The sequence below is a fragment of the Oryzias latipes genome, chromosome 6 (genome assembly GCF_053564925.1).
Source record: "Oryzias latipes strain Hd-rR chromosome 6, Olatipes_Hd-rR_3.1".
In the NCBI taxonomy this organism is placed as follows: Eukaryota; Metazoa; Chordata; class Actinopteri; order Beloniformes; family Adrianichthyidae; genus Oryzias; species Oryzias latipes.
In genome coordinates this window covers 17798775-17825365 of record NC_136242.1, presented here as the reverse complement: position 1 = coordinate 17825365, position 26591 = coordinate 17798775, and the positions used below count along the sequence as shown (strand labels likewise).

General features: G+C 39.5%; 1 protein-coding gene across 2 annotated transcripts; it reads left to right on the top strand.

Annotated features, from left to right (window-relative positions):
* The first annotated feature begins 1569 nt into the window (after positions 1-1569).
* Positions 1570-25114, top strand: LOC101168948 (homeobox protein aristaless-like 4). 2 transcript variants are annotated; one of them, XM_078949338.1, is made up of 5 exons: positions 1582-2000; positions 2082-2267; positions 12702-13012; positions 20845-20973; positions 22066-25114. In XM_078949338.1, exons 1-5 carry the CDS (start codon positions 1925-1927, stop codon positions 22384-22386), a joined length of 1023 nt encoding a protein of 340 aa, XP_078805464.1. In that variant the 5' UTR covers positions 1582-1924; the 3' UTR covers positions 22387-25114. The 2 variants fall into 2 exon arrangements, with proteins under 2 accessions (XP_004069603.1, XP_078805464.1); XM_004069555.5 differs by having other exon boundaries at positions 1570-2267.
* Positions 25115-26591: the final 1477 nt, after the last annotated feature.

The following is a 26591-nucleotide window of genomic DNA, read 5'->3' as shown; positions in this document are numbered from 1 at the left end:
TTTCTGTCAGTTTTGTTTAGTCTAAAAAATGTTTATTGTATTACAAACAAGAAAGTACCTTTGTTTCCCACCTGACTTTTCTAAAATCTTATTCTGTTAACCCATCTTTAAAAAAACAAAGACAATTTTAGGAGAATAAAGAAACCAACACCAAACATATTTGCAGATTGTTTCACTTGTTTTAATATACAAATAAAAATTCTACTGCCGACAATAAGAAAATAAACCAGCCAGATAATTGTCTGTCTTTTTTGCCATGTTTTAGATATAGAATATATGCTAATGTGTTAATTAAAAATTTCTTAACAGTTTTGAAATTGCTGCTTTGACAGAATATTAAAACTTTGAAGTTCTGTTAAAGATTTCTGAGTATATCGTTACTTTTTCATCAGAGCTGCAGTAGTTAAGAGAAAAAAATTCAATTTAAAGTAAGATTCTAAAAAGAAGGAAAACGAATTTACAATAACTACACACATTTGCTGAAGAATGAGGTTGAGTCTCGTTAATGAATCCCTGCAGCCAGAGTGCTGCTGCTGGAAGTGGAAATGACAGCGACCAAAAAGACGCACACATGTCTCCTTTTCCCCCCAACGGAACAAGCGCGTTTTTACGCATGTCCCTGGAACAGACGGTGAAAGGACAGGCTATTTTCTCCAGGTTTGGAGCATTTTGAATCACAGGAGCTAGAGCCACAAAAGCAGTAGACCGGTGCCTCCTTTGTTTGAGTGGAAACATCTGATGGTTCTTTTTGCGCTGCCTTTTACGCCAAAACCGCGGCTAAAGGTGGACAGCGGACGCGCGCTTCTCTGATTGATGTCCAAGTCAAAGACACAAAAATGATCTTTTTAATTCTTTAGTTAAATATCTAATCTACTATTTAAATAAGAAAAGAAGCTTTTGCTTTCATTTTTCCTAGTTTGTTTTCTCATGAAACACTAACAATTACCCACAAATGCAATAATTGCCAAAAATTAGTGAATATAGGCAAAGTGATTTGAGAACATTTATCTAATTTGAGCATGGACAGCCGCAATGGCTCATCTTCTTTCATTACAAGCCTTTGACCGCTTTTTATCTTATTAAAAAAGGGTAATTGATTCCGCAAAGCGGATTTATTTGTTTTAGTAAAAGTAAACCGAATATGTCAGAGAACAGCCTCCTTTTACTAATGGAAGAAAGCTGAATGAGAGGATGCAGCTCCTTGCAGCATCCAGACCTTAGAATCTGAGATGTTAAACAAATATATATACATATTTGCAAAATATTAAAATTGTTTTTGAATTGATTCTCTGTGCGCCTTTTGCGCGTAACGGGAAATAACACAGGACCGATTTTCCTCGTGGATCTTAACACAGTGTGGACTAACCAAACGTGGCCTGCGTTGGCAGAGATCTTGATACACAAGCCTGATATCAAGACAATTCGTCTGCAAAAGTCAGACGTTAGTCTGACGCATGTGTGGTAGCAGGAATCAAAGCAGCATCCTCTAATTACATTAATGTCATGTGTTGTGTCCCCCGCGTGTTGACCAAAAAAGCTTTCCCCCTTTTGAGCTTGACCTCCCATTTCTGGCAGCATAATAATGCAGGCTGAAGCTCAGTGTGGGCCCTCAGACGGTTGGAGCGCTGCTTGCGCGTGTGTCAGAAAAACTTTAGGTTGGCCCGGCGGCATCGGCCTGAACGAGGCATCTTTCTTTCTTTACTCCGACAAACCTTCAGGGGCCTTTTAGCATTTGTTCAGTCTGAGGTTTCTGGAAAACATCAGATTCATTTTTTTAACAAGTCCCAGATGCGGTAGCGTGAGAGTGTGTGTGCCTGAGCGCGGCGGTGTCAGCGCGCGAGAATTTGGGGAGAATATCTGCAGCCTGAAGTAGGGGAGGGAAAGAAGAAACGCGTGGATTTTTTTTCTCCATAACTTCTTAGGTATGAACGCAGATACGTGCGTCTCATACTGCGATATGACATCGATGGATTCTTATTACAGTGCATCTACTGCGCAAGGTAGAGATCACCAGACAAACCCTTTCAGGACTTTCCCAACCACTGAAACCAAATACAGCCCCACTTTCCTTCCTGGTAAAGGGCAGGCTTACGGGGAGAAGCCGAGGAGTCCTTTCCAGCCGGAGTGCCACTCACTGGATGGCGCTGAAGAGAGCAGCTTTAACAAATATCAGCTCTTCATGCAGCGGCCGACCTGCAAAACTCCCCCTGAAGGCGGCAAGCTGCACCTGGACAGCGCGCACAACGGAACGCTCATTCCCTGCTACGGTGAGTGCATGCGCACAGCGCCGACCATGTTTGCGAAAAACAAGAACTAATGTGTAATAATGTGTTTTGTATATCGCGATAAAGGTGTTGGTGACTTTTACAGAAAAAAGGGAGAAGACTTATGCGCATTTCTTGCAAGCGACTTTGTGATGTGCAGTGATTTCTTATGAGCTGGATGTGGAAAGATAACGCCTTTCAAATAAGAAATCCTGGAAAAGTTTCTTTTTTTTTTTTTTTTTTTTTTTTTAGGACAGACCTTCTGTGACTTTTGGAAACATCAGTAAAGGATAATGGTGATTAGGACGGACTTTTGACGCGCTGGCTTTCCACGGTCTTATTTTTCAATTTCACAGACTGGATTTTTTAAGAAAATAAAATTTGTTCTTTGTTGTATTAAAAACAGTTGTAACAACAACACTAAAGTGTTGCTTCGTGCGTCATGAACGATTGAGGCCGCAAAAAATCCAAAAAGATGAGCAAACAGTATCTAACTCGTATTTTGACAAAAAGACAAATATAAATAAATAAACATATTTATTTAGGTATTTTCTAGGTACTTGTACACTAACAAATAAAAAACTGAAAAAGGTTTTTTAAAATTTTTGTTGGAATAGTTGCTTAAATGTAATCTGAGGTCTTTAGAGCAAACATTTTGTTTTATTGTCTATCTTAAAGGCAAAAGGAATTTAAAAAAAAAAAAATTGAAAAAGAAAATGTACTTAATAAACTGGCAATCCTCTAACCAGAAAGGTCCTAGATAAACCCCAAACTAAAGTGAAGCCAACATTTACATGTGTTAAAATACACAAAAAGTTGAAATAAATTTGATTTTAAACTCTTTTGTGCTAATGGGCCTTGTTAGAACTCCATGTTTTGACAATGTTTTATGGAAAAAGTATGATTTTCAGTTTCTTTTTAAAACCATCTTTATTTTTAAATGAGAAACTATTTTTGATCAAACTATTATCAAAATATGAAATTTGACCACTAGCACCTACACCAATTTGGCACGTGTTCTGTTATTTAGACCTATACTTTTATAATTTAAAATCATCTACCACCAATACAGCTCAGCGCACGACACTTGTGCCACATCCTGCCAAAACATACTATGGGAAAAGAATTAGTTCAGTTTCGTAAAAAACAATTGGGCTCATTTTCTTTTAAATTTTTGGTCTGAACTGTCAAGAGCGTCTGTCATGTCTGGCCTGTCATGAAATGAGTGGATTTGGCATGCGCACTGACAGAATCATTAAAACACCATCATTAAATGCAACATGTGTCCCTTGAGGAAGAGCTGTGCAATGTTGTTATTGAAAATCTTGCAGCCAGATGAAGGCATGGTGGCTCTGGGGATGATGCTTTGGGGTCTCGCCAAAGCCTCAGGCGTCAACAGGGTTGTGCTGTTATGTGTGGTCCGCAATGGGAGATGCATTTCTCAACGCTTTATCTCCTGATCCTGATGACAAAGTCATCTCATGCCCACCGGGGGTTTTATGCGGCAACTTCAGCCACAACTTTTCTGCTGTTCTCATGGCAACAACAAACATGATGTGTGTGTTTTCACTCTGTTACAAAACAAAACAAAAAAACCTGTTGTGATATAACAGGAAGAGATGAAAAAAATACATCCAGCTGTGCCAGCGTCTTGTTACATGATGATATGAAAGAAAAAAAAATTGACAGTGACATCACATCAGTTTAAAATGAGCCAAAGAGATGCATTTTCTTTAAAATATTTATATAGCAAAAATACAACAAGATTTGAACAATAAACTATTTATAACTTTTATTTCAATGTCAAAATCCTTCTCCGGTGAAAGATACATTAAAAATGTAAAAAGATTTTAAGTGCAAAAATATGAAGTTATATTGTGTTTTTTGAAAGTTTTTTAAATAAAAACAAAGACGAAAAAAATCTCTTTAAATCTAAATAATTCCTAACCTATCCATCAAAGATGTACCATTTTTTATATCGTTACTCCACCTCCTGGATTTGAACACAATCCTCATTCTTACAATGCTAATGCTGAAAAAAAATTGTTGTAAAAAAAAAAAAAAGATGCAGAATTTTCTAAACTGTTTCAAATTAGCTCAAAATTGAGCAAAAAAAAAAAAAATAGAAAAAAACGCAGGCTTGTGGTCTACCCATTTTTGAGTAACTTCTTCCATTGGACGTCTTCACTGATTTCACAAACTAAACTTGCTCTGATAGCCTGCCACTCTACTGAGGAATAATCGCGTCCCTTAATTAAAAAAAAGATTTGACTCTGTCTTGCGTTTTTTTTCTTTTGGACCAACAAAATCCAAATTTGGTGTCAAAGACAAACATTTGCAGCTATGTAGCTTCATAGGATTGCAGCTTGTTCTTAGACTTAACTCAGACTCAGACGTTTAAAAAATTGTCAAATTGGACATATTTTATGCCGATGTGCTCAGCGTTGCTCTGTTAGTAGATTAAAGGCACGTTAATCCATCTGACAGCCTTACAACGGGGACGGGGACGGCATCTGTCTATACCTGCTCACACAGCAGTGAATGAAATAAATGCCCCCGGAGCTGATTGAGGGAACTGAGGAATGCTGCAAGAGAGATCTGGATTAACGCAAGGCAGATGTGCATTACTGGCTCCTATGGTTATTATTCATACTCCCCAAACACCAGGTCTCCAAAGCTACAGAGTCCCCAGGATGACAAAGTGCGACTGGTTTACATAACCTTGTTTCAACAATACTTTGCACAAATAAGCAGGGAGTCAGAAATGGTCACCGAGATTGGGTAATGATTTGAGATCCTCAAGAGAAATGACGAGATTTCTGGGAAAGCCTCATGTGTGGGAAAGGCTGTTTATATACAAGCACTTTACTGAACTCACTGCTCAGTTTTAGTGTGTTTCCAGTTTTAAAAATCACTCCTCCAGACTAATTGATGCAGTCTGTTTAGTAAACATAAATTCTTTGATTTTGAAGCTTCATCGAAACAAAAATAGAAGCGGCAAAAGTGGAAAACAAGAAGCAAGAACCCAAAATCAGTGTTGCTGTTGCAGATTGGTGGCACAAGCAAAAACCTTTCTGTTCCCCTTTTTGGTCTAAATTCTAAATACCAAAATGTCTCCAACTTTCAAACAACCCTTCCTGTCTCCAAGCAACCTTGAGCTTCCTGTGATATGTAAAACATTTTTTTCAAGAGGATAAAAAGCAAAACACAGGCTCAAAAAGTCCTGGCAGCACTTGAAAAAAAAAAGATCTTGTCAAAATATAATGCTCTGACTCCAAGTTAAAAGGCCGTTGGAGTGAGGTCACCAGAAATGCATGGCCGATGACTAACAGATTGTGTGGATGTTAACAAAAACAATGGGTTGACACCTGTGATCGTGCCAGCGTTTGCCTGTGAACCAGAATACATTAGAATATGTAATAAGTGAACGCTTGACAGATAAAATTCGCGACTTGTAAGGAAGGAAGAGCTTCAATGAAAAACACGGCAACACTCTGTCTGCATGTAAGAAACATGTCAGCTAAACACCTGTTATCTGGATTTTTTTTAAATTTAAAGTTCTAGGTTACCTACCCATCAATAACTTTTTTTGCCAGCGTCTATTTCTTTACTTTTTGCAGTTTTTCTTGTGCAAACACGTTGAGCTTGCAATGAAACATGCCATTGTCTATTTGACATCTAAACTTGAGGCGGACTTAAAAAAAATAAATCCAGGTCTGATTTGTGCCATTAGTGCTGCAGCTCTTTCCCATTTTAGTTGCTTCTATTGTTGCAAAAAAAATCTATCAAAGCTCCACAAATGTATGAACACATTATGCAATGTTTTGATCAGGGATGTATGTAATCCTGAAAATGACTAGGAAGGGCCAAAGATATGACAGCCTCGAAATTTAATAGCAGTAGTCCTTTCCCCCCCTTTAAGCTGACTTTCAGCAGAAGAATACGGCTACTTTTACATGGTATGTAGTTTAATGAAAACCAGGAGTAATGACTTCACTGCCAGCTCCGCAGAGCCTGTTTTCATGCTTGTCTGTGACTGCAAAGAGGAAAAGTGAAATGTCACTCTAATAGAATAGAGGCAGTAAAAATTTATTTTGACCCACTGAAAGACACATATCAATTTTTTATGCTCATAATTAATCAATCAATTTATAAAGTTTTTGTGACTTAAAGCTTTTTTAATGGGATTCTTTAGTAAAAGTTTGGATTTGGTTTATTACATGCAATCAAAACAAAAATAAAACCAGAAAAAGACAAACAGAATATCCGTACATACAAATATCAAACTTTGTATAACTAGTCATGGATCGACTGGAAAAAAAATATATACATGCATATATCCACATGTAAATAATTCAATTATAATTACTCTTAATCATAAATAGCCATATTAGCACCTATACATACAGTACATGACACATTTAAACCATTAAATAGGAAAAAGGAATTAAACTAATTGCCTGAAAAGGAGATGGAGGAAGTGATTTTATACAATCCCATCCGCCAAAGTGAAACGGAAATATTGTAAATTTCTGTAGAAGTCACTGTGTTACCATGTGAAGCCACAGTACTTCTTGCCTTGAAATTAGACCCATTTTTGAAGTACGGTGTTGTGAATAGCATGTTGTAGAACTATTACATGTCTTTTTGCTCTGTCAAAAAATACTGAAAATACTTTCTTAAAAAAAAAAAAGAAAAGGAAAAGAAAATAAGTGCCCTTGCTCAACTTTTTCTGAACTTTTAACTCATTGTCAGTACTTTGATAGGAGACAGCCCTAGCCTAAGGCATTGTGACAATAGTGAGGTAATGTACGTCTCAGGAGCAGAGTAGAAAGACGTCTCTGTTTCCATGGGAATCTGCATTGCATGAGTCTCTGCAAAGATCTCCCCGTCAGGAACATCTGGGAGCCTCCTATACAACAGTCAACATCATGTCTTAGACTGCCTGAACCATGGAAAGATTATCCCGCTCACTGCGTGTTTGCAATCCAAAAGTGACTATAAATAACTGACAGTCAAACCTAATGGAATATTTGCCTTTATTTACCCCATATAACATGCGATGCATTGCAAGCATTGTGCATATGGCTTTATATGTTTTTGAAGACGATTTTAGAGCACTCTGCTTAAAAGCATTCCCTTCTCCATTTAGTGTTTTGTCATTAACCCTTCCCCAGGTTACTAATTTATAGTGTTTCTTTTATTTGGCTTCACTTGACCCTCTCTGTCCCGTTCCATAAAAACAGTGAGGGTGCCCTGTTGCTTTACAACCAGTTAAATTACACTTTGATGTTTTCTCTCTGTTTTCAGCAGTGATTAAATTGCTGACCCCAGTAAACATCTGACCTCGGCTAACTGAGGCGGTCTGCATCTTGTCACAGACAAACTGGCAGCTCCTGAAAGCTGGCAATATTTGCCGCATTCTCAAATACAGTACGTTGGTGAGTGGTGAAGCAAGAACAACTGTCAAAAGCAGATCGCCAAAAAAACGGTATGAGCCAACATAGAGGAATCTTGGCTCCCAAAATAAAGCAGAGTGTGATGGTTGTGTTTTTCTGAGCTGCCAGGAGAAGGGAGACAGCTCAGCATGCAGGGAAACTCTAACTCTTTGTGGCAAATGAATCTGCACGGTTAGCGTGACAGTGGAGAGGGAGAGGGGTTTGAAGGAACTAAGAAAGAAGCGTTAAAAGTTACATATTCAAGTTGGACATATGATGATAAATGGTGGAGATAAGGGTGGAGATAAGGTAAGTAGTTGTGAAAAATGGTCATAAATTTGTGGTCAGTAGTCTGTCATTTCTTCGGGAAGATCAGGTCTTTTGGCTCTTGAATCTACAGTTAATGCCTTAACTGGCTGTACTTAAGTGGGATTTTATAGCCTTGCAATGATTTACATGAAAATAACATTTGCACAAAGACAGGTTGGCACGTTCCATTACGGTCTCAGATATCAGGAGTCACAGCAGTGCCTACTCAAGCTTTTATGAGGGACCTTCACAAGATAGAAAACTCTATAGAAGAGTAGCAATTATCCAACCAATAACAGATTAAAATCAAGTGATTTAGAGGCTTCAAACCTTTGTTCTGGAAATTCACACATGCTTTTTGCCTCAGTCACATAGACCCGTACAGAGGGTTGACCTGTGCGGGTGTTGTGGGTTTTTGGGTTGTCTGGGCTCTGAGAGAGGTCGTAGAGATTAGTACAGGTGTGTCTTGCCGTGCCCTGTGTGGCCACAATAAGGGGTGTCATGGAGATGGAACGTACCATTGCAGTGCATGTGGTAAGTTAAACGCACTTATGACATGTGAGTCATGATGTTGCACAGTGCCCATAGAGATACTTTAGCCATTAGTGAGGTGCACGCACTGGCTCCTTATTGCACATGCGGGGTTTGCTAGTAATACATACAGTAGGTTCCTCATGAGATGCCAACACAAACTACTCTGATTGTCTAATTTCCTTATTTCTAGAAGTCGGGCTGCAAGCAAAGGCCATGCAAGGAGCTTGAACAGTACCAACAGGCAACTTATGCAGTCTGGAGATTTTACGGGGGTTGAAAAAAATGAAAATTCCATACGACACACCTGCGTCTCACCTACTCAACCCTTACGTGCTTCCCAAGTATTCACTACGACCTGTTGCTTGCAGCATGCCCGGATTAACCAAGTAGTTTACGATCTTAAAAGTTTGTGCATGTCCCACGTAGATTGGTACATTTTTCCCCCACAGACTGCCCATATCTACCTGTATGGGCAGTTGTGAGTAAAACGTTAGGTGCTTGAGAAACTGTAGAAGTGTTTTTGCCCCATATTCAAGGTGTTTAAGTTTCCAGTATTGCCATCTGCCATCATCAAGAGGCGGGGCCTGTCCCAAACAGATTAGGGGAGCATTTATTAGCCACCCAAAAATATCCTGATTCATCAGTTTTAAGCCAAACATGCAAGATGTGATGGCAAGGCTACACAACAGGAGTAGATGTTCAAAGTGACTGTATTTTATATTGAGAGTTTAGTTTTGCACTGACAAAGAACTCTTCTTCTTTAGCTTTGCTGTTAGCCGATTGCTGCATTTGAGATGATCAGTCATTTGTTTGTTCTTTGGTTTAAACAAAAAGTTGAACATTTTTGTATTCAATCTGTATTAGTTGTGATTTATATTTCAAAACAAGCAGAAATGCAACAAAATGTATACTCTGACACTGAGTTTTGTGGGTAAATTCCTAATTATTTTAGTTGTTTGGCTGAAATAAGAAACTTTCGCTAGTCTCCATCGACTAAAAATTGGTCCAGGACAATAATGTCAAGCAGTGTTTGTTTCCAGTCCTCCAAAATGTTCCTTGCTGTTGGTCGTGACTCATTTTCTACCTTCTTTTAGTAGAATAGTTGCTTTCCAAACATTTTAGCCATTCCAAATGCCATAGATGCCAGAGTAATAATGCAGAGAATCTTAAATATTTCCGTGCACCGTCCTGCCCTCTTACATCCGCTCATCTGCACACCCGTCTGCAGACTCACCCACACAGGATATGTGCCTTAAGCCTTGAGCTGTGGCTGTATTTTTGCTCTCAGAGGCTTATCAGGAACCTGGACGTGACCTAACTAACTTTGAGAGACTGCAGCCCAGAGTTGGAATGAAATTATTGCCCGGTGCACGCTCTCAGGCCAGTGATGTCAGAACATCTGTCCATGTAAACAGGTCTGGCAGGTGAGGCCACAGCGGTTTGAGGCCATGAACTCCAGTTGTGTTGTTCCATTAGCGGGTAAGGCTGAACAGAGAGCAGTGGAGGGCTGCAACAGCTCTGAGAGAATGACTATTGACATTTCATTGAGGGACACTCCAGCCGAAGACGTACTAATCTCTGAAAAACAAACATGCTTGTTGAAGACAGCCACCGCCTAGCTTAATCACTCTGAAACTATTCAGTCATCAAGCTTGAAAAAATTGGCGGAAAGGCTGAGAGTTGCCAGAAAATATGAACCATTTTTGTAGATATTTTAAGAAAATGACAGACGAGAAATAGTACATTAATAAAAATAAAAATGCAAAGTGACAGTCAAACACATGCACATAACTGTTAGGTTAATCATCGCTACGTTTCCCAAAAGCAGGGACAAATGTTAAACAAATGTGTCAGCTTGGTTTAAAAGTGACGTATTGTTCCAATGCAAATCTGTTTATGTGGTGGAGAGCGCTCTGTGCTGCTTTCAGACCAATCCTTTTAGGCAGGCGGCTCTCTGTGCCCATTCACAGGAAGGCAAACAGACGCCGTCCTCACCGGTTTGCAACCAGACCCACTCCGATTATTTATTCGCACTGCCAGTTGTTTATTGAAGGAGTAGAGACAGCTTTTTTTGTCTCCGCAGAAAGAAACAAAAAGAGCCTGCATGTGCCGACAGGAACAACGCCAGGTCTATCGCGAAATAGGCGATGCAGAAATTGAAGGTGACAAACACAATGTTGTTTACATCTCCTGGGCGAGGCCTGGGGGGGGAGTTGAGTGGTCGCCTCCACCCTCTGCGCTCAAGGCCCAGTGTTCACATCACGAGATGAAACAGATTTTTTCGTCTGACTCAGATTTCAGGAATGATTGAGACATGTGAGGGAGAGCCCTCTGCTTGATGTGTGACAGGTCTGGCCCGTGTGTAGAGACACACCTTTCAAACAAACAGACATTTCTTCACTGTGACTCTTAGATTTACTTCTCTCACAGAAGACCTTTGAGGCCCATACCATCTCTTGTTTTTTTTTTGTAATGTGATGAGGATCAGACACTTTTTGAATTTAAAGTGAGGCTCTAAGAACGTTTTGATTCACATTTGATAAATTCTAGCTAAAGTTCAGAAGTTTACTAATAGGACTGTCGTAAAAAGCACTTTGATTACCACCCAAAAATGGTCAAAAACTTACTGGGTTACGTTGACTGTTTTTTGTGAGAAAACCTAATTTGTCTTTTATTTAAAGACACACTATTTAAAATTGGGTTTTTGGTATATGACTTAAAACTGCACGGCTGGATAGCTCCTATATTGCTTTTCATTTTTGTTGCACCACTAATGTTAGGTTGGGGTTGCGAAGGGTTGTAAGCTACCGCGCGGGCTTCCTCTGCGCCAGTTTCATTCATAACTCAGGGGCGAATTTCTAATGAACGATCAGTGTACTGCAGAAACTATGTCTTAGAAAACAAAAATGTCTAAAAACAGCATAATCATAACTTAAAGACCACTGTGAAGGCTTTGAAAATAGACAAATAACCAATAAATGTTGTAAATGCTATACAGTATGTGCAAACATATATGATTAAAATTAATTTTATTTTTTGGTAAAATATAGTTACATTAGGGCTGCAGTGGGTAGCAGGGTCTACTCACAGAAAGAAGGCACTGATATAAATCCCAGCTGAGACCTTTCTGTGTAGAGTTTGCATGTTCTTTATGTGCATGCGTGGGTTTTCTCCAGTCATTCTACCAAAAACATGCTTCATGTCCTTTGATGGACTAGCAAATTGTACAAGGTGTACTTCACCTTCATCCCACTATAGTAGAACGAAGGTGAGGTACACCATGTATGCCCTCTTCTGTTATTAGATCAGGCAATTCTATGAAGAACTGCTTGATGTATCCTTTCCATGCCATTTTTAGTCAAATCTGCCTTTATGGGTGGATACGGGCTATCTGCAGATGAAAAATGAACAAACCCGTAAGGAGCTGGTGACCCACATAAAATTGCAGGGTCATAGATCACTTGGTGAGCCTGTAGAGCAAAAATGTTCATGCACATTATTCTACAAACACGCTACAAGTAACCAGTTGTAGTGAACAACTCTTTTGGATTTTTATTTTTTAACCCCCCCAGATCCTATGCACCGCTGAAAAAAGTAGCCAAGCTTCATTGTACAGCTGTGAAGTACTTATGTAATCTATGTGAATCAGCTGACTCTTCTATGCGCTGTTTTGCATCACTTTGCGTTACTATTGTGTTGCATGTCGGCACAAAGCCGATATGAAAAGACGCTTTTCTCCACGTCGAATCAGCTGAATCGCATTGATCACATCAAGGAGTTACGGTTTGTCAAAGAGTGTGTGTTATTTAGGTATCGCATACAAGAACTCTGGTGTTAAAGGCTTAAGATGTGGGCGCTTTTCTCTACAACCCTCCACAGGCCAAACCAAAAACTCGCAGCAAGTCAACCCCTGTACGAAATCATGTGACTAAGGCTTCAGTTAAGAATTTTGAGACCTCATAAAAACTAATCTAGCTACTGCAGACTGACTCATCTATAAATTGTCAGACAATCTTTAGACAGCTGTTCGAAATCTCTCCGTCAGGTCAATAAAGATGGATTTTCTTAGCTGGAAATGACTTCAAAAAGGATTTAGAGGCAAGTCTCTTTAATACTGTGTGACAAATTCTCTTTTGTGTCATTTTTGTGCATAAAGGTAAAGACAACAGCCTGACTGAGTCTGAGTTGCCTCCCAGTGTTGATCCTCCTGGGATGGAGGGGAGTTATCTGAATCTAAAGGAACCAGGCCTGAAGGGGTCATCTGAGCGTCCGGGGTCAGAACTCTCCAGCCCTCTGGACAAAAGTGAGGCTGAAAGCAACAAAGGCAAGAAGAGGCGCAACCGAACCACCTTCACCAGCTACCAGCTGGAGGAGCTGGAGAAGGTTTTCCAGAAGACGCACTATCCAGATGTTTATGCTAGAGAGCAGCTGGCTTTGAGGACGGACCTGACAGAAGCTCGTGTTCAGGTGAGGATGGCTGATTTGAAAGCTTCAGAACTTTTACAAGGTATAGCCATGCACATGAGCTGTTTAAGAATTTAAACATGTTCAACGATTGGTTTATAATGGAAATCCAAAATGACTCTTTTGGACTTTAACAGCCTTCTTTATATCAAATCATGACCTTTTACCTTGGGTTTGTAAAAAAAAAAAAGTTTGGCAGTCAAAAAGTTTTTCAGCCTGACCAAAAGAGTAAAAAATAGAAGGTAAACTCCAAATTATAAAATATAATGAAAGCAGTTTAAATCATAGGATTGCAGTTTAATGATGTGCTGAATAAATCCATCGTCACTCCTTTAAGTGTCACATGTGGGGTTTTCTTGGTAAGAACCAGACATGTGCATGTTGACAGAAGGATTTAAAGAAGCAGAAAAAAAAAAAGTAAAGAGTAAGTAAAACTGTTTGAGTGTCTCAGCCAATGCTAATGCATAAGTCACAACGGCCCTGGACACAAGCTGTCTGTAGATGAAAAATGGGCAAATCTGTACAGGGCATGTAGGTGGCCAACACAAAATTTTGAGATTGTAGACAACCTGGTTTGCCCCGTTTATACTTCATAGTGATCAGCCATTGCATCAATCATTTTTCGTCACTATGGTAATTGTGTGATCTAGTTCATACTAAGGTTGGCCGGTTTCACTTGCGTAACCCCTCATGTAGTTAGAATGCAGTTATAGCGACCTTGTCTTCAAAATCCTGGGACGTGGAAACTGCAAGGATTTTGAACAAGTTTGCTCTGCCATCATGCGATATGCATGTTATTGTCTCATGGGCATAAATTTCCAATTGCAGATGATGTCATCAGCTTGTGTCATATTTTGCTACGATTGGGGAGATTACCAATAGCCTTGTGACCAATGCGACGCGAGTGATTACAAGTCACCATGAATTTTAAACTAGGTTCAGCGGTTACATGTCTGTTCCATTTCACATGCTTAGCTGCGAGCAATCGGTAATTTCCATTGAGGACGCGCACAAATATCTGTTTGTCGATGATTTATTTAAGAGTATATGCTCATTTGTTATCTGCATTAGTGGTGATAGTGCATGGTAATATGAAAGGCTATGATAAAGCGTTGCTTAAAGCGATGTTGAAGCGTTGTCATCACTTTGTACAAGACTGTCAATTAAGCAACACTGATCTACAAAACATTCAATAAGATAAAGATACTTTATTGAACCCAGCTTGGGAAATTCAGTTGTTGCAGTGAGACACATGCGAACATGGCTCAACAAAATGTTCATCGTGATCAAAGGTGTTTGAAGTTTTACAGTGTTAGCAATCAACAAAAGGTGAACATTCCCAGCTCACCTGCTCTAACTGGCGTTCATTACACCAAAGTGAACGGATGAACATTTATATAATCACCTCTATCTGTCCAAGTGACATGCCCACCACACCAGGGAAAACAAGAAATCATGTGTCATCAAGTGGACAGGCAGTTTTGGCACCTACATTGTGTCTATGACCTTCCGTGGGCCTGGACATCCCAAAACCCGCAGGACCTTAACCCTTGTACGGGTGCATGTGAATAAGGCTTCAGCTTCAACCATATTCAAACAAAGCTGGACTGCCAGTGAGAACCGTCAGTTGTTATGATTCTGGAGTTTCTGCACAATTTTGCTTTTTAAAGCTAAAATTTGAATGCATCTTTTAGGGTTTTGTTTATGTTTGCATGCTCTGACATGTTGATAACAATGCTTCAGTTTGCCAGACAGATGCCTATTGTTTTCATTTTTCTTTTTCTGGTTGCCAGCTCCAGAACACAGTGGGATGGGTGGGACTGAGGGAAGACTCTCACTCCTTTCATACTGCAGACTCTGAGAAAGTCACAGGCCGAGGGTTTCTCCCAGCATTGCCATGTTCTAACCTCTAAAGGCACGACAGAAACATTGACGGAAGGTTTCAAGGCTGTTTTTGCATGAATGAAAAAGATATTCTGGGGTGCCAGGGTCAATTTCCAATAATAGTCTGCGACACAGTTACAAAGAGGGAACTTGGGCTGATCCTTCTGGTGATACAGTAAAAAGAATACATGGATAAGGCGTTCACACAAGCCCAGCTATATCCCAGATGAATATAATTAACTTCTTTTCGTCGCACATGGTTTGACCCAAACTTCAAAAATCAGACCCCAAATATGCATGCAATCAAGACTAAACCCACCAATTTTAACTGAAGGTCCACTGAGACAAAATCCAGGGATATCCAATTGTTGAGCACTGAGGGGCACTTCAAGCTTGGCAAGTGAGAGGAGAATCCTTTTCATCTCCAGAACAATAGCAATTGAAACCTATAGTACAGATGTTTTCTGCCAAAATGCCAACATTAAAGTCCTTCACTTTCATCCTCGTTTCGATGATAAATGTTCTCACAAAGTCTGGCAGCGGCTCTCTGTAATTGTAACTTCTGCTGCCACCAGTTTATTTAGCACAATTAACTCTCAGCTTCATACTTGAACTTCACCACTCTGCCTACTTTTCATGTAGGAAGGGGGGTTGTGTGAAAGTGAAGCAGTCTATCAATTGCAGTGAACCTGGATGACAGAGATGAGGTGAGACGGCTGGACTTCAAAGCTGCTTTTGGGAGCTTTGGACCCTGCCCTCCCTCTTTCCCCTTTTCCTCTTTTCCCTGCCTGCTGGCTCTGGAGCATAAATAAAGCTCTATAATGGCTCTGTAAGCTGCATTTGGCTGTCAGCGTCTTTAGCAATTACTGTATCTCTGCCAAGCAATGCGAGCTCCAAGATGGCTGAGCCACCTTCCTTGCAGATGTCTGCCTGATAATTCAAACAAAAGTAGTGTTTGCATTTAGTGAGCTTTTGAGAAATCGTGTACATGGTCAGGCAGTGTTAAAACAAGAAATTAATTAACAATTGCATTTAAGTCAGAAAGTAGATGAAATGTTTCTGACTTGTCTCCCCAGCAAGTTTCTTTCCTACCACTGTTTAAAACCGCTCAGATTACCATTACCTAAAAGGAATTTGTGCTTGTTAAGGCTTCAAATTAAAATAAAGCTTCAACTTTTAAATGAGTAAATAACCTAGTATTTAGGGGGCTTGTATTTTTCTGTATCCGGTGTGTGTGTGTGTGGACGCCAGCTCTGCCGCTATAGTCGGCGCGCCTCCAAAAGGTCAGAGGGGTTAGCTGTGGAAAGCCGAGTACTTAGGCGTCAGGAAATTAAACATGAAATGAAAACAAGCTCCAGTTTGAACATTCCCCCATCTCACTTTCCAATATCCCCACTTCCCTTCGCTGACTTAAAAGGGAGGCGGGAAGAAGGGGGACATGGAGATTTTTTTTTTCTATTGGGGGGCAGGGTGGGGGCATTTGTCGACAGCAAAGGATGAGCTTCAACAGAGAAGTGGGAGTATAACAGAGAGATTAAGATGAGGAAATTAATCTTGATTTGTCAATGATAAAGCCTTTATCTTTAAAGTAAAGTGCAGCTTAAAGGCTAAGGTCATTCAGCTGCACATGACATTTTTTTAAATATATTCACAGACTCTGATAAATATGCACTTTATGCTAAACTAACATTGTGTTCTGTCAGAACATGAAATATATGAACATATAGTTTTAACTTACATTTGGCAAAAAATAAATAAATTACATTCTACTGAACTTTACGTCCGAATATCACCTTCGACCTGTACAATACTTAAAAATGGCAATTTTCAAACAAATTTCATGTCAAATGTTCACACCAGGTTCACCTATGAGTCAAAATTGAGAGTTTATTTTCTTTTCTGAAAAAGAAAAATGCAAACGAGAAGTCATTTTAAAGAGTTTAAGGCTGGAAGTCTTTGCTTGGAGCTCATGTGACCAAAGCTCTATCAAAAGACTGATATCGAAAAGAAATGAAAGACCCTCAGAACCTAGGTAACAGGCACTCAGAGCCCCGTTTCCAAACATGATAAATAAATAGGGCCAAACCCCCTCACTTTGACATTGAGGTTTGACAGCATCCTCATATATCAGCTTCCCACTCTGAAGTGGTAAAATGTCCTATAATCTCTTCAGCTGACCTAAGGAATGTTGACTTCTTGCGACACATCTTTATGTCCGTTTCTCTGGATAAGTATTTTTTTGTGAGAAAATTTCTTTGCTAAGACCAAGTATCTAAATAGATTACATTATTTTATGATGCATACAAATCTCATTGCCTTTTAAGAAAGGAAGAAACAATTTTGTAGTACAAAACATTCATGAAGACACGTAGTGCTCGTCTTTGTATGACATCGCTATAATCTGCCTGCAATAGTTAGCATGTGTCTTGTGTCTTGACTGTAGGAAACAATAAAAGTAAGAGACAATAGTGCAACATTTGAAGAGGAGGCCAGAGGGAAAAATCTCATGTCAGGGACTGTGAAAACCACAAGTTGATTGCGCTGGGAATCAGCTCACAACCCAGATTCAGAGCCCCATGTTGAGGCGGCATTGCTCTCTTTGAAGATCTTCCTCGTCTCTCATGGGAGGATAAGCTTCAGACAACCAACAAATAGATACAGCCAAACACTTTGGAGACTTTGTGCACTTCTTTTTATTGAAGGAAGACGTAGGAAAAATATAACAGAGCTCAACATAGTTTCACTGAACTGAAACAAATTAGTAGCAAAAAATTAACTAATGATTTCAAATGACGATTAAATTAAAGAATAAAAATAAAATTGACAAAAACCATATTTAATTTAATTTAATTTATATTTTATTACCGCAGTTGTTTTTATCCTTAACCTTTTTTCACATTTCTGACTTTAAAAAATATCCTATTGCATTCATTTACTTTACCCATTGACGCCTATTGTTGCAAATACGCATCAAACTCTTCCTGTTCCAAACTTACCTTCATTTAGCATCAACTTGAAAGTGCAACCATAAGTGGGAATTTTATTTTCATAGTTTGAAATAAATTCAAGCATCATGGGCTAACAATTATGACAGTAATTGTCTTTATCAAAAACTAAAAAACAATACTACTGTTAAACTAATGCCTACAAGTCTGATCTACCTCGGCCTCTTTTGATACAAAACTGACATAAGAAATTATGAAAATAACACTACCATGTTGAAAAGCATGTTTTTAGTTTTAAAACTCAAATCAGTAATATCATGCTTTACTGAAAGTAAAGTAATATTGTAAAATGATTATAGAGTAATTTAGTTTAATGCCTTAAGGCCGGTTGTACTTCAAAACGACTGGTCATTGCACCAGCCTCATCCCCAATGCGATGCACTTCTGGGTGGCAAAAACACTTTTTGTACAACGCGATTGTCTCCACTGTTTATTTGTGACATAAACAACATCCTGCTCATTCACTTGCTGCATCTGCAAACGTGCTGAGGAAGAGGAGGGTAGTGTGTTTGTCCAATGAGCCGAATCAGGCAATATAGAGTTGAAAAAAAAGAGGCGAGCTGCATTATGTAGTCTAGTGCAAAATATGAGATATATCTATGTGAGATATAAGATCTTTCCAGTCTTGCTTTTTTTATGTTCTCCGCTCTCTCTGTCACTTACTGTCTTTCTGTGTCTGTGTGTGAAGTTAGGTTTTTCCTTTTACTTCTTCAGTTAAGTTTTCAACCCATTAAGTTTTAAAAAGATATTTTTCTGGACAGAGTTGCTCTGCGATTGCGTACTGTAGTCCCTGAAATAAATTCAGGTTTAATGACACGATTTGCATGCGATTGCACTGCGGGCGTAAAGTTCCAGTCGCAGGTAACACCTCCAGCAGGTGTCACATTCTGCAGCAACTGGGGCGATCAAACTCCGATGGCCATGTGACCACAGAGCGATTACAAATCGCTTTAAAGTATAAAACAGACTTTCTATTTTTGGAGTTATCAGTAAAATGCAAATATAGATTAAATTTGTACCACAAACACATTTTAATAACCATTGGTACGGCTACAATAAATTACATGTATGCAGATATGTGTACAGCATCAGATGACATAACATTTATGTTATAAGTTCAAGTGCCCTTACAACAACCAGGAGTAGGCTATATTGGTACTGATTGCTGTTGATTTTCCTGGACTTTAACAGGCCTTTTTGTCTCCTTGCCTCAAAGGCAAAGTAAGATTTTTCAAAGATCAAACTCAAATTCACAGTGGGCCAAAATTAAGCAGTAAAATAAAGTCATGGGCCAAACTTGATATTTATTGAAAAATTAACTGCAACTGATATGTGTAACTAACCTTTTCACATAGTGTCTTCTTGTGTTATATTCTTTCGTTACAGCCACGTTAGCAATGCACACGAGACAAACATGTCTGGCCTTTATATTCGCGAACAGATAATCTGCCTCCCATCTGTCTTGAAAGTTTCTGTTGTCCATCTTTCGTTTTGGTCATTTTTGTGGAGGGTGAAATTAAGTTGTCCGATGTGACTGGAGCATGGCTGTCAATGACCGCTGTCAATGACTGTCAACAGAAAAATGGGGGCGCTTGCCGATTTCGACAGCGCTTACATACTAGAAAAGCATTGTGGGATTTGTAGTATTACCGGTACAGTTTTTACCCCAGGCCAGCTCTAATGCATATTTGACATGATCTTGTGGGCTAATTATTATTACAATGCGGGCCAAATTTGGTCCGCGGGCCTGAGTTTGACAGATGTGATCTAAAGCTACGGACACACTGCACATGTGACTTGCATTCAAGAATGCACTAAACGCAGGTTCTTGAACATGCATTTATCCCCATGGCATTTACACTCGACAAGCAGGGAGGGCCTTCTTTTTTTTCACTACTGCTTACTAGCGCATGTCCCCCACCTACAGTTGGAGGAAGCTTAGTGCAAAAGTGCAAATCTCGCCAATCTAGCTCCATGCTTTCGTTGCTCTATTCAGATGTATAAAAGACTTGGTGGCATATAATTCTGGCCGGGCACCAACTGCAATTATTAGTTTCTCCTTCCATGATCAATTTTCAAACGGTTGGCACTTTGCTAAATTAAAGGGGGCGCCATCCACAGCTCACTAACAAATTTGAGTCCCTGACTGGTCAAAGTTTGACCTGGTTTAATTTAATGCACTTTTAAGGGCCATGTGTTTTGTAAGTAGAGCTGTAAAACTTGTGTAGCTGCACGTGAACACGAGAGTATTGAACGCAAATGTTTATGTGGACGTTTGAAAGTGGTCGCTAAAATGCACGTTGTCAACTTAGCTTAACGAACAAAAAAAAAGGTTTGCTTCAGGAGCAAAAGACAGCAATAAGTATAAATCTTTGTATCATCATTGATCAAGTCAACTGTCCTGAAATTGAATAGAATGAAGCTGGAAAACACATATGTGCGTAAAGAGGGAGATAGAGAGGGAGATTTACGAAGGGATTCCCTGCTGTATTGCACTGTACTGACATGTGGGAGAGAGCACACCTCTCTTAGAGTGATTTATGAACAGTTGCAGGCCCAGATGTGGATCTGTCGACACTGGCAGCCTGAGGAGAGGCAGACGACTGTGTATCAAAAGGAGGAGCAAAAACATCCAGCGCCAGGGGAGACTCACCATTTTCACATCAATAGCTCAGTGTGGACGGCACTTTAAAGACATGTCAAGTCTTAAAAGTAAAGCCTGGACTTTCATGTGCTGCAGAATTTATTTGCTTTACTTTCTTGAATTTATGTGCTTCATTTGTACTTTCACTTGCTGTGCAAGACCAGGGCCCAATTGTCCACTAAAGGCACTTGCTGTAATAGAGGCTACGAGAGCTTTGCTTGAAAATTATGTTAAAGTTTTGTTTGACTGAAGTTGGCCTCTTTTATGTGCTTTTTCCCTTGACGGACTGGTTTTGGTTGCAGGTGTGGTTTCAGAACCGCAGAGCCAAGTGGAGGAAGAGAGAGCGCTTCGGCCAGATGCAGCAAGTCCGCACGCATTTTTCAACTGCTTATGAATTGCCTCTTCTTACCCGGCCTGAGAACTATGCACAGGTAAAGAAATACAAGTGTTTGCCTGCTCGCCGAGCTCCACAGATGATTGTGAGAGCAACAGAAACAGTGCAAAGAATCAGATTGAGGAATTTAAGCTGCTTTATCCCATTATGCCTCGTTTTCACTGAGTGGTACAGTACGGGCTGGTCTGGTATTTTAAGCGTTTCCATCATAAAATGGACTCGTATAAAATGAAATCGTGCCTTTTTGGGCCCCCGCCGGTTGTAGGTCCATTGAAAAATGAAACAGACTGGTTGGGGTGGAACCACTGTTGAAACCTGTTGATTGGCTGAAGGTCATTACGACAAAAGAAAGCTCAAGAAAGCAGCAAACAAAATTAAATGCTTTGTATATACGAAGTGCCAAAAGCCAAATGGAAAATAATCAGCTGCTGGATTACCTCCATTGTTGTCGTTGTTAGCTTCACCCCGCATGCGCTGTGACGGTCCAACTTTGAGTGGAAACGCTCATCTGCACTGCTTGGACCATTCTAAAATGGACCGTACCGCTCAGTGAAAACAAGGCTCGAGTGTGCAACGTGTATGTACAGTGCATGTCCAAAGTCCAGCCAATGGGCCAAATGCTGCCTGCAGGCCCCTTCCATAAAATCAGTAATGTACGGCCTTTGACACTTTCTGAGAACTGTGTATGGTTTCTTGACCGTGATTGGCTAAATTCTGTTAAAAGCCGTTTTAGACCTGTGTGTGGCAACGACTTTGATCTTCAGAGCCTTAAGGGCCAAACAGGACAGATTTATGTGTGTCTCTGATCAAAACCACAGTCACTTCTGAAAAAGATATCTTTTGTGTTATTTACCTGTTCACGTAGAAATTAACAACATTTTTTGAAAAAATGTGTTTAGTATTTCTGGTTTGTGAGAAGAAATTAAAAGTATTACATTGCAATACATTTTTGTTAAATAGTTCATTTGCATTGAATGGTATCAAAAGGGTTCAAAGAATGTTGACTGATTGGTGGGCCTTCACACATTTCACTGCATCAAATCTGGCCATCTTTGCAAAAAGTTTGGACACCCCTACTTTGGTATATTGTCAAATAAATATCTTGTGCATTTCCCTTCCAATTTTTCAGATCCAGAATTCGTCCTGGATAGGGAGCAGCAGTGGAGCATCTCCAGTGCCAGGCTGTGTGGTACCTTGTGATACTGTTTCCTCCTGCATGCCACCTCACCCTCATGGTCCTGGGGGTGTCTCTGACTTCCTGGGTGTTCCCAGTCCAGGAAGCAGCCACATGGGACAGACACACATGGGGAGCCTGTTCGGGGGGGCGGGAATTAGTGGGGGCATCAACGGCTACGATCTCAACGTGGATCCGGACCGCAAGTCCTCCAGCATAGCTGCACTTCGTATGAAGGCCAAGGAACACAGCGCAGCCATCTCCTGGGCTACATGATGTTCCAACACAGTTCCACCCTGCCCCCCAACACGGCTCCATCTGTGAGCGCTGAGGGGGCAGAGAGGGGTTTTCTGGGAGCACGAATGATAACGCAGGTCAAATGAACAGGGAGACATGGAGATAAGAGAGGCCAAGATAACTATGAGAATCAGCAGATGCTAAAATTGAGTGAAATATTGATGAGTGTGTTACTCTACAGCTCACCCTTGAAATCTTCATATCTCGTTTCTCACTAATACAAATGGGGTCTGAGGTCAAACACACAAAAACAAATTGTGTATCGTTAATTTATAATATTGAATCTTGTCCAAAGAAACATTTTTATGAAGTATCAGGAATTGAAAGATTGATCATTTTCTTTTTTTTTCATATTTTCATCCCACCATTCTTATACTGTCCATGCGCCGGCCACTTTAGACTTTTCTCATGCAGACAAATCCGTCTAATTTTATTTCTAAACAATGTTTGCATTTTGCAAGCTGTCTTGAAACAAGCCCCTTTCCCTTTGGGTGTTACCAAATGCTTACCGAGGATAACAGTTTATTTTCTCTCAACTTCAATTTCGAACTTATAGTTACCACAGAAAACAATCATCTTGTTCGAGCCTGATATCCTACAGTAATTTATGTCCATGCAAATAAGCAAAGAAATGTAAAACAAGGAAAGCCTAACCTTGTGGGAACAGATGTGTGAGAGTGAACCAAGTTGTCACCTCCCCTCCTAAGGCTCCCCCCGCAGGTTTCCCAGCTTGGCTGAGGCTTCAGGTTACAGGAAACGGTGTCTCCATACTTGCAGACGTGGGGTACCAATGCACAGCAGCAAGCTTCAACACCAATGTGACCCTGCGGCGTATTAGCATCACCCTAAAACACCACACACTTGCAAAAATAATCAGTTTGTAATTTGTTAAGCAGAGATGAATGTGGGGATTTGCTTCTTACACACATAACTGACTGCAGAGCACGGAGTGGCTCCAGTGAGCAGCTTTCTGTCATTTTTGGGTTCTATTTTGACACTAAAGAACACTGCAAACACATTTTGAGCTGTGAATGAAGTCACATCCATTTGTGTTGCCATTTTCACTCAGTCTTGTCACAAAAATTGGGCTCTGGAACCGTTTTGGGGACAGTCTTTAGTAGTAGTTTGGAAGATCTGGTGATCTTTGGGTAAATGTTAACCAAAAACAACCCCAACCTAAAGTCTTCAAAGTACAAGTGAGTAAATCCAGTAATATTGTTTTTTCTGCAAAAAAAAAGTAACAAAAAAAATGTATTGAAGATGGGGGATTTTTTTTCCCAAAAGACTCACTCTAATCATCTTTTGATCTACTGTAAAAGCATTCCCAGCGGTCTTTTGATCACGATTATGCCATTTTTAGGCAAACCCTGATCATTTTTAGGCAGTATTCCCCTCCCATTTTCCATAATCCATCTGTTTACAAACCCACTTGCTAGTTTAGAACCCCTTACACCCCCAATCTGACATTACCGGTTTAACAAAAATGGCGGGCAATATCAAAGCTTTCCAGCCTTACTATTTTGAGCCAGATTCCAGCTCAGAGGAATAAAATGAAGACGTATCTGGATTCAGTCGTCTACATGCAGATGCCTCAGAATGGAGCAGAGCATAGAGTTTGTGGCTTTCCATGGTAGCTTCTACACAACACCTACATGCTTTTTCAAATGTTATTTTTTCGTCTGCTCCTGATTCACAACAATTTGAGTAAAGAAATCCTCAAAATTGCAATTTTAAGCATCATTTTCTTTATATATGTCCTACTTCATGACAAAAATGTCACAAAAACATGTTAAAAACATTAGAGAAAACTATTTTTGTTGGAGTGGGTTTTCAAAGTTGATCCATAACCATCAACTGTTTATGAACACGATCCTTTCCCCAACACGGAAAGTCCCCAAAGTTCATGTAATCAGTGAAAAATATGGTGATGATATGATAGCTCAGACACTCAGGAGTGCTTTATACACAGGGTTTGGACTCTGTCATAATAATGTCAGCAAACAAAAAAGACAAATGACTAAAGATATAAAAGCTCACTACTTACATATTAAAAAAACATGCAGGCAGAATATGGTAAGAATGAAGTCAATTCCTAAGAATTGAATGTGTAAGAAAAGTGTTTTGGGTCCGTCCTCTGAGATCCACAGATCTGCAGCTCTTTTAATGTTTGTACTACTGAAATAAAGCAACTGAAGCGCCTGTTTTTAATATTTTTGTGTATCACACGAATGTGAACAATATAAATGATATTGTTCGATTGCTTGTACATTTGTTCTGCTTTTATTTTGTTGTAATAAAATACTTCCAGAGGTAAATAATGAAGTATTGCAGTAATAATGCCAAGAAATGCAAATCTCTGTTTGAAAAAGTTGAGCTGGAGTTTTACCAGGAAAATACCTATTTTGTTTCATGGTTATCGCTTTAAGCAGCTTTTTTTTAATATTAATCAACTATTTCTACATTTAAATGTGCAAGATGATGCAATAAGTTATTGCACTTACAGTGGTTTTTTTTTATAATTCCTGGGACAGTTTTTCTTCTCTCATGAGGTTTGGTTCCCAACACCAGCAGTCAAAAATTGACTATTCGTCCATCCATGAGCATCATTGAGGTCTTCTCAGGTGCCTGACTTTCTGTGCGCAGAACTGATGTCTTCATTTGTCAATGTATGTTTTGGAAATGGAAAATAAAATAAACTGAACTCCAATTGTTTTTTGAATATAGATCATTTACTATTCAAGAGCCAAAGTATTTGCAATTGGTGTCAAACTGCATTCGGTAGAGGCCCGCACCATTTGATAAAGGATATATCAAAAAATAAATAACTGGGATGCGCAGTGGTGCAGTGGTTAGCGCTCTTGCCTCATAGCAAGAGAGCCGGGAAATCTCTGTGTGGAGTTTGCATGTTCTCCCCATGCATCCGTGGGTTTCTCCGGGGACTTTGGCTTCCTCCCACAGTCCAAAACATGCTTCATAGGTTGATTGGTTACTCCAAATTGTCCCTGGTTGTGGCCCTGCGACTGTCCAGGGTGTACCCTGCCTTTACCCACAAGTAACCGGGTTAGGCTTCTGACCCTGAGAGGAATAAAACATGCTTTGAAAATGGATTAAAAAAAAGAGTTTTAGGTTTCATTTTAAATCAATTTCTGCACATTTTGTGGGCAGAGCCAAAATTGGACTTAAAAACTTGTGTGGAAGCGCATGTTGGCAAGAATTTTAAATGCTGAAACCCGAAATGCGTATATACACGCATTTACACTGAATATATTGAAAGTGGTCCCTTAAATACGCGTTGCCGAGATTTCAGACAACTTTAAACTGAATGCTGATTATCTTTCTAAAAATATATTTTTATGCTAACATTCAATTTGTGAAAACCCATTTGGTCACAAATCTATTACTTAAAATAAAAACCTTACAGAAAAAGTGTTTTAATTAAATTTTCATTAAGAACATTTCATTCTAGGGTCCATAATTAGTGGCCGCAAAAGTCAGATTACATTATCAAACAAAGAAAATATTAGGGAAAGTTCTTGCTTTAAAAATTGTAAAAAACATATGTATTTTTTGTGCACACATGTTTTAAATGAAATACCAGCATTTTTCCCACTTCAGCAGCTTGAATGTGGGATGTTCTTTCTAAGCCATTATACCTCAAGTTAACTAGATCTCCATCATTTCTGCAGTCAAGTCATTGCATTTGTCTTGCAGAGCTTTTACAGAAATGATGCATTTGTGAAGGAGCACACAGGGCTGAAATTAAATAAAATGAAATATCAAAATGACACCTGTAGGATCATACTTTAAAGCTAAATTAAGGAAATTTGGTCATCAACTTTACTCTATTTACTTTATACAATACTTATCTTTTTTACTGCTCTCCAATAAATATTTTTCTTCCTCTCACCCACCAGTTCAACGTGAAAATATCATCAACAATAACAAACAATATAATCTCCAAAAATAGAATTTAAAAATGTCCGCATGTCAAAGAAGAGGCTGACATGGTAAATTAAGAAACCGTCCATCTACACATTTTTTGCCAGAAAAGAGTTGGTGCTTCAGCAAAACTCTTCATTGTTTCTTGTCACACATAAATGAATGCATTGAACAGCTCTGCCAAGCAGCTAGCTACAGGGCGGGGGCTAGTTGAGACACCTAACCCCAGACTGAATCTAATTTCA

What these genes read in the sequence shown, in the direction of transcription:
- LOC101168948 (XM_004069555.5), top strand. Translation starts at nt 1,925, where the DNA reads ATGAACGCAGATACGTGCGTCTCATACTGCGATATGACATCGATGGAT. An exon ending in TGACAGAAGCTCGTGTTCAG is followed by an intron (nt 13,013 to 20,844) that starts GTGAGGATGGCT and finishes TTTTGGTTGCAG; the next exon opens with GTGTGGTTTCAGAACCGCAG. An exon ending in GGCCTGAGAACTATGCACAG is followed by an intron (nt 20,974 to 22,065) that starts GTAAAGAAATAC and finishes CCAATTTTTCAG; the next exon opens with ATCCAGAATTCGTCCTGGAT.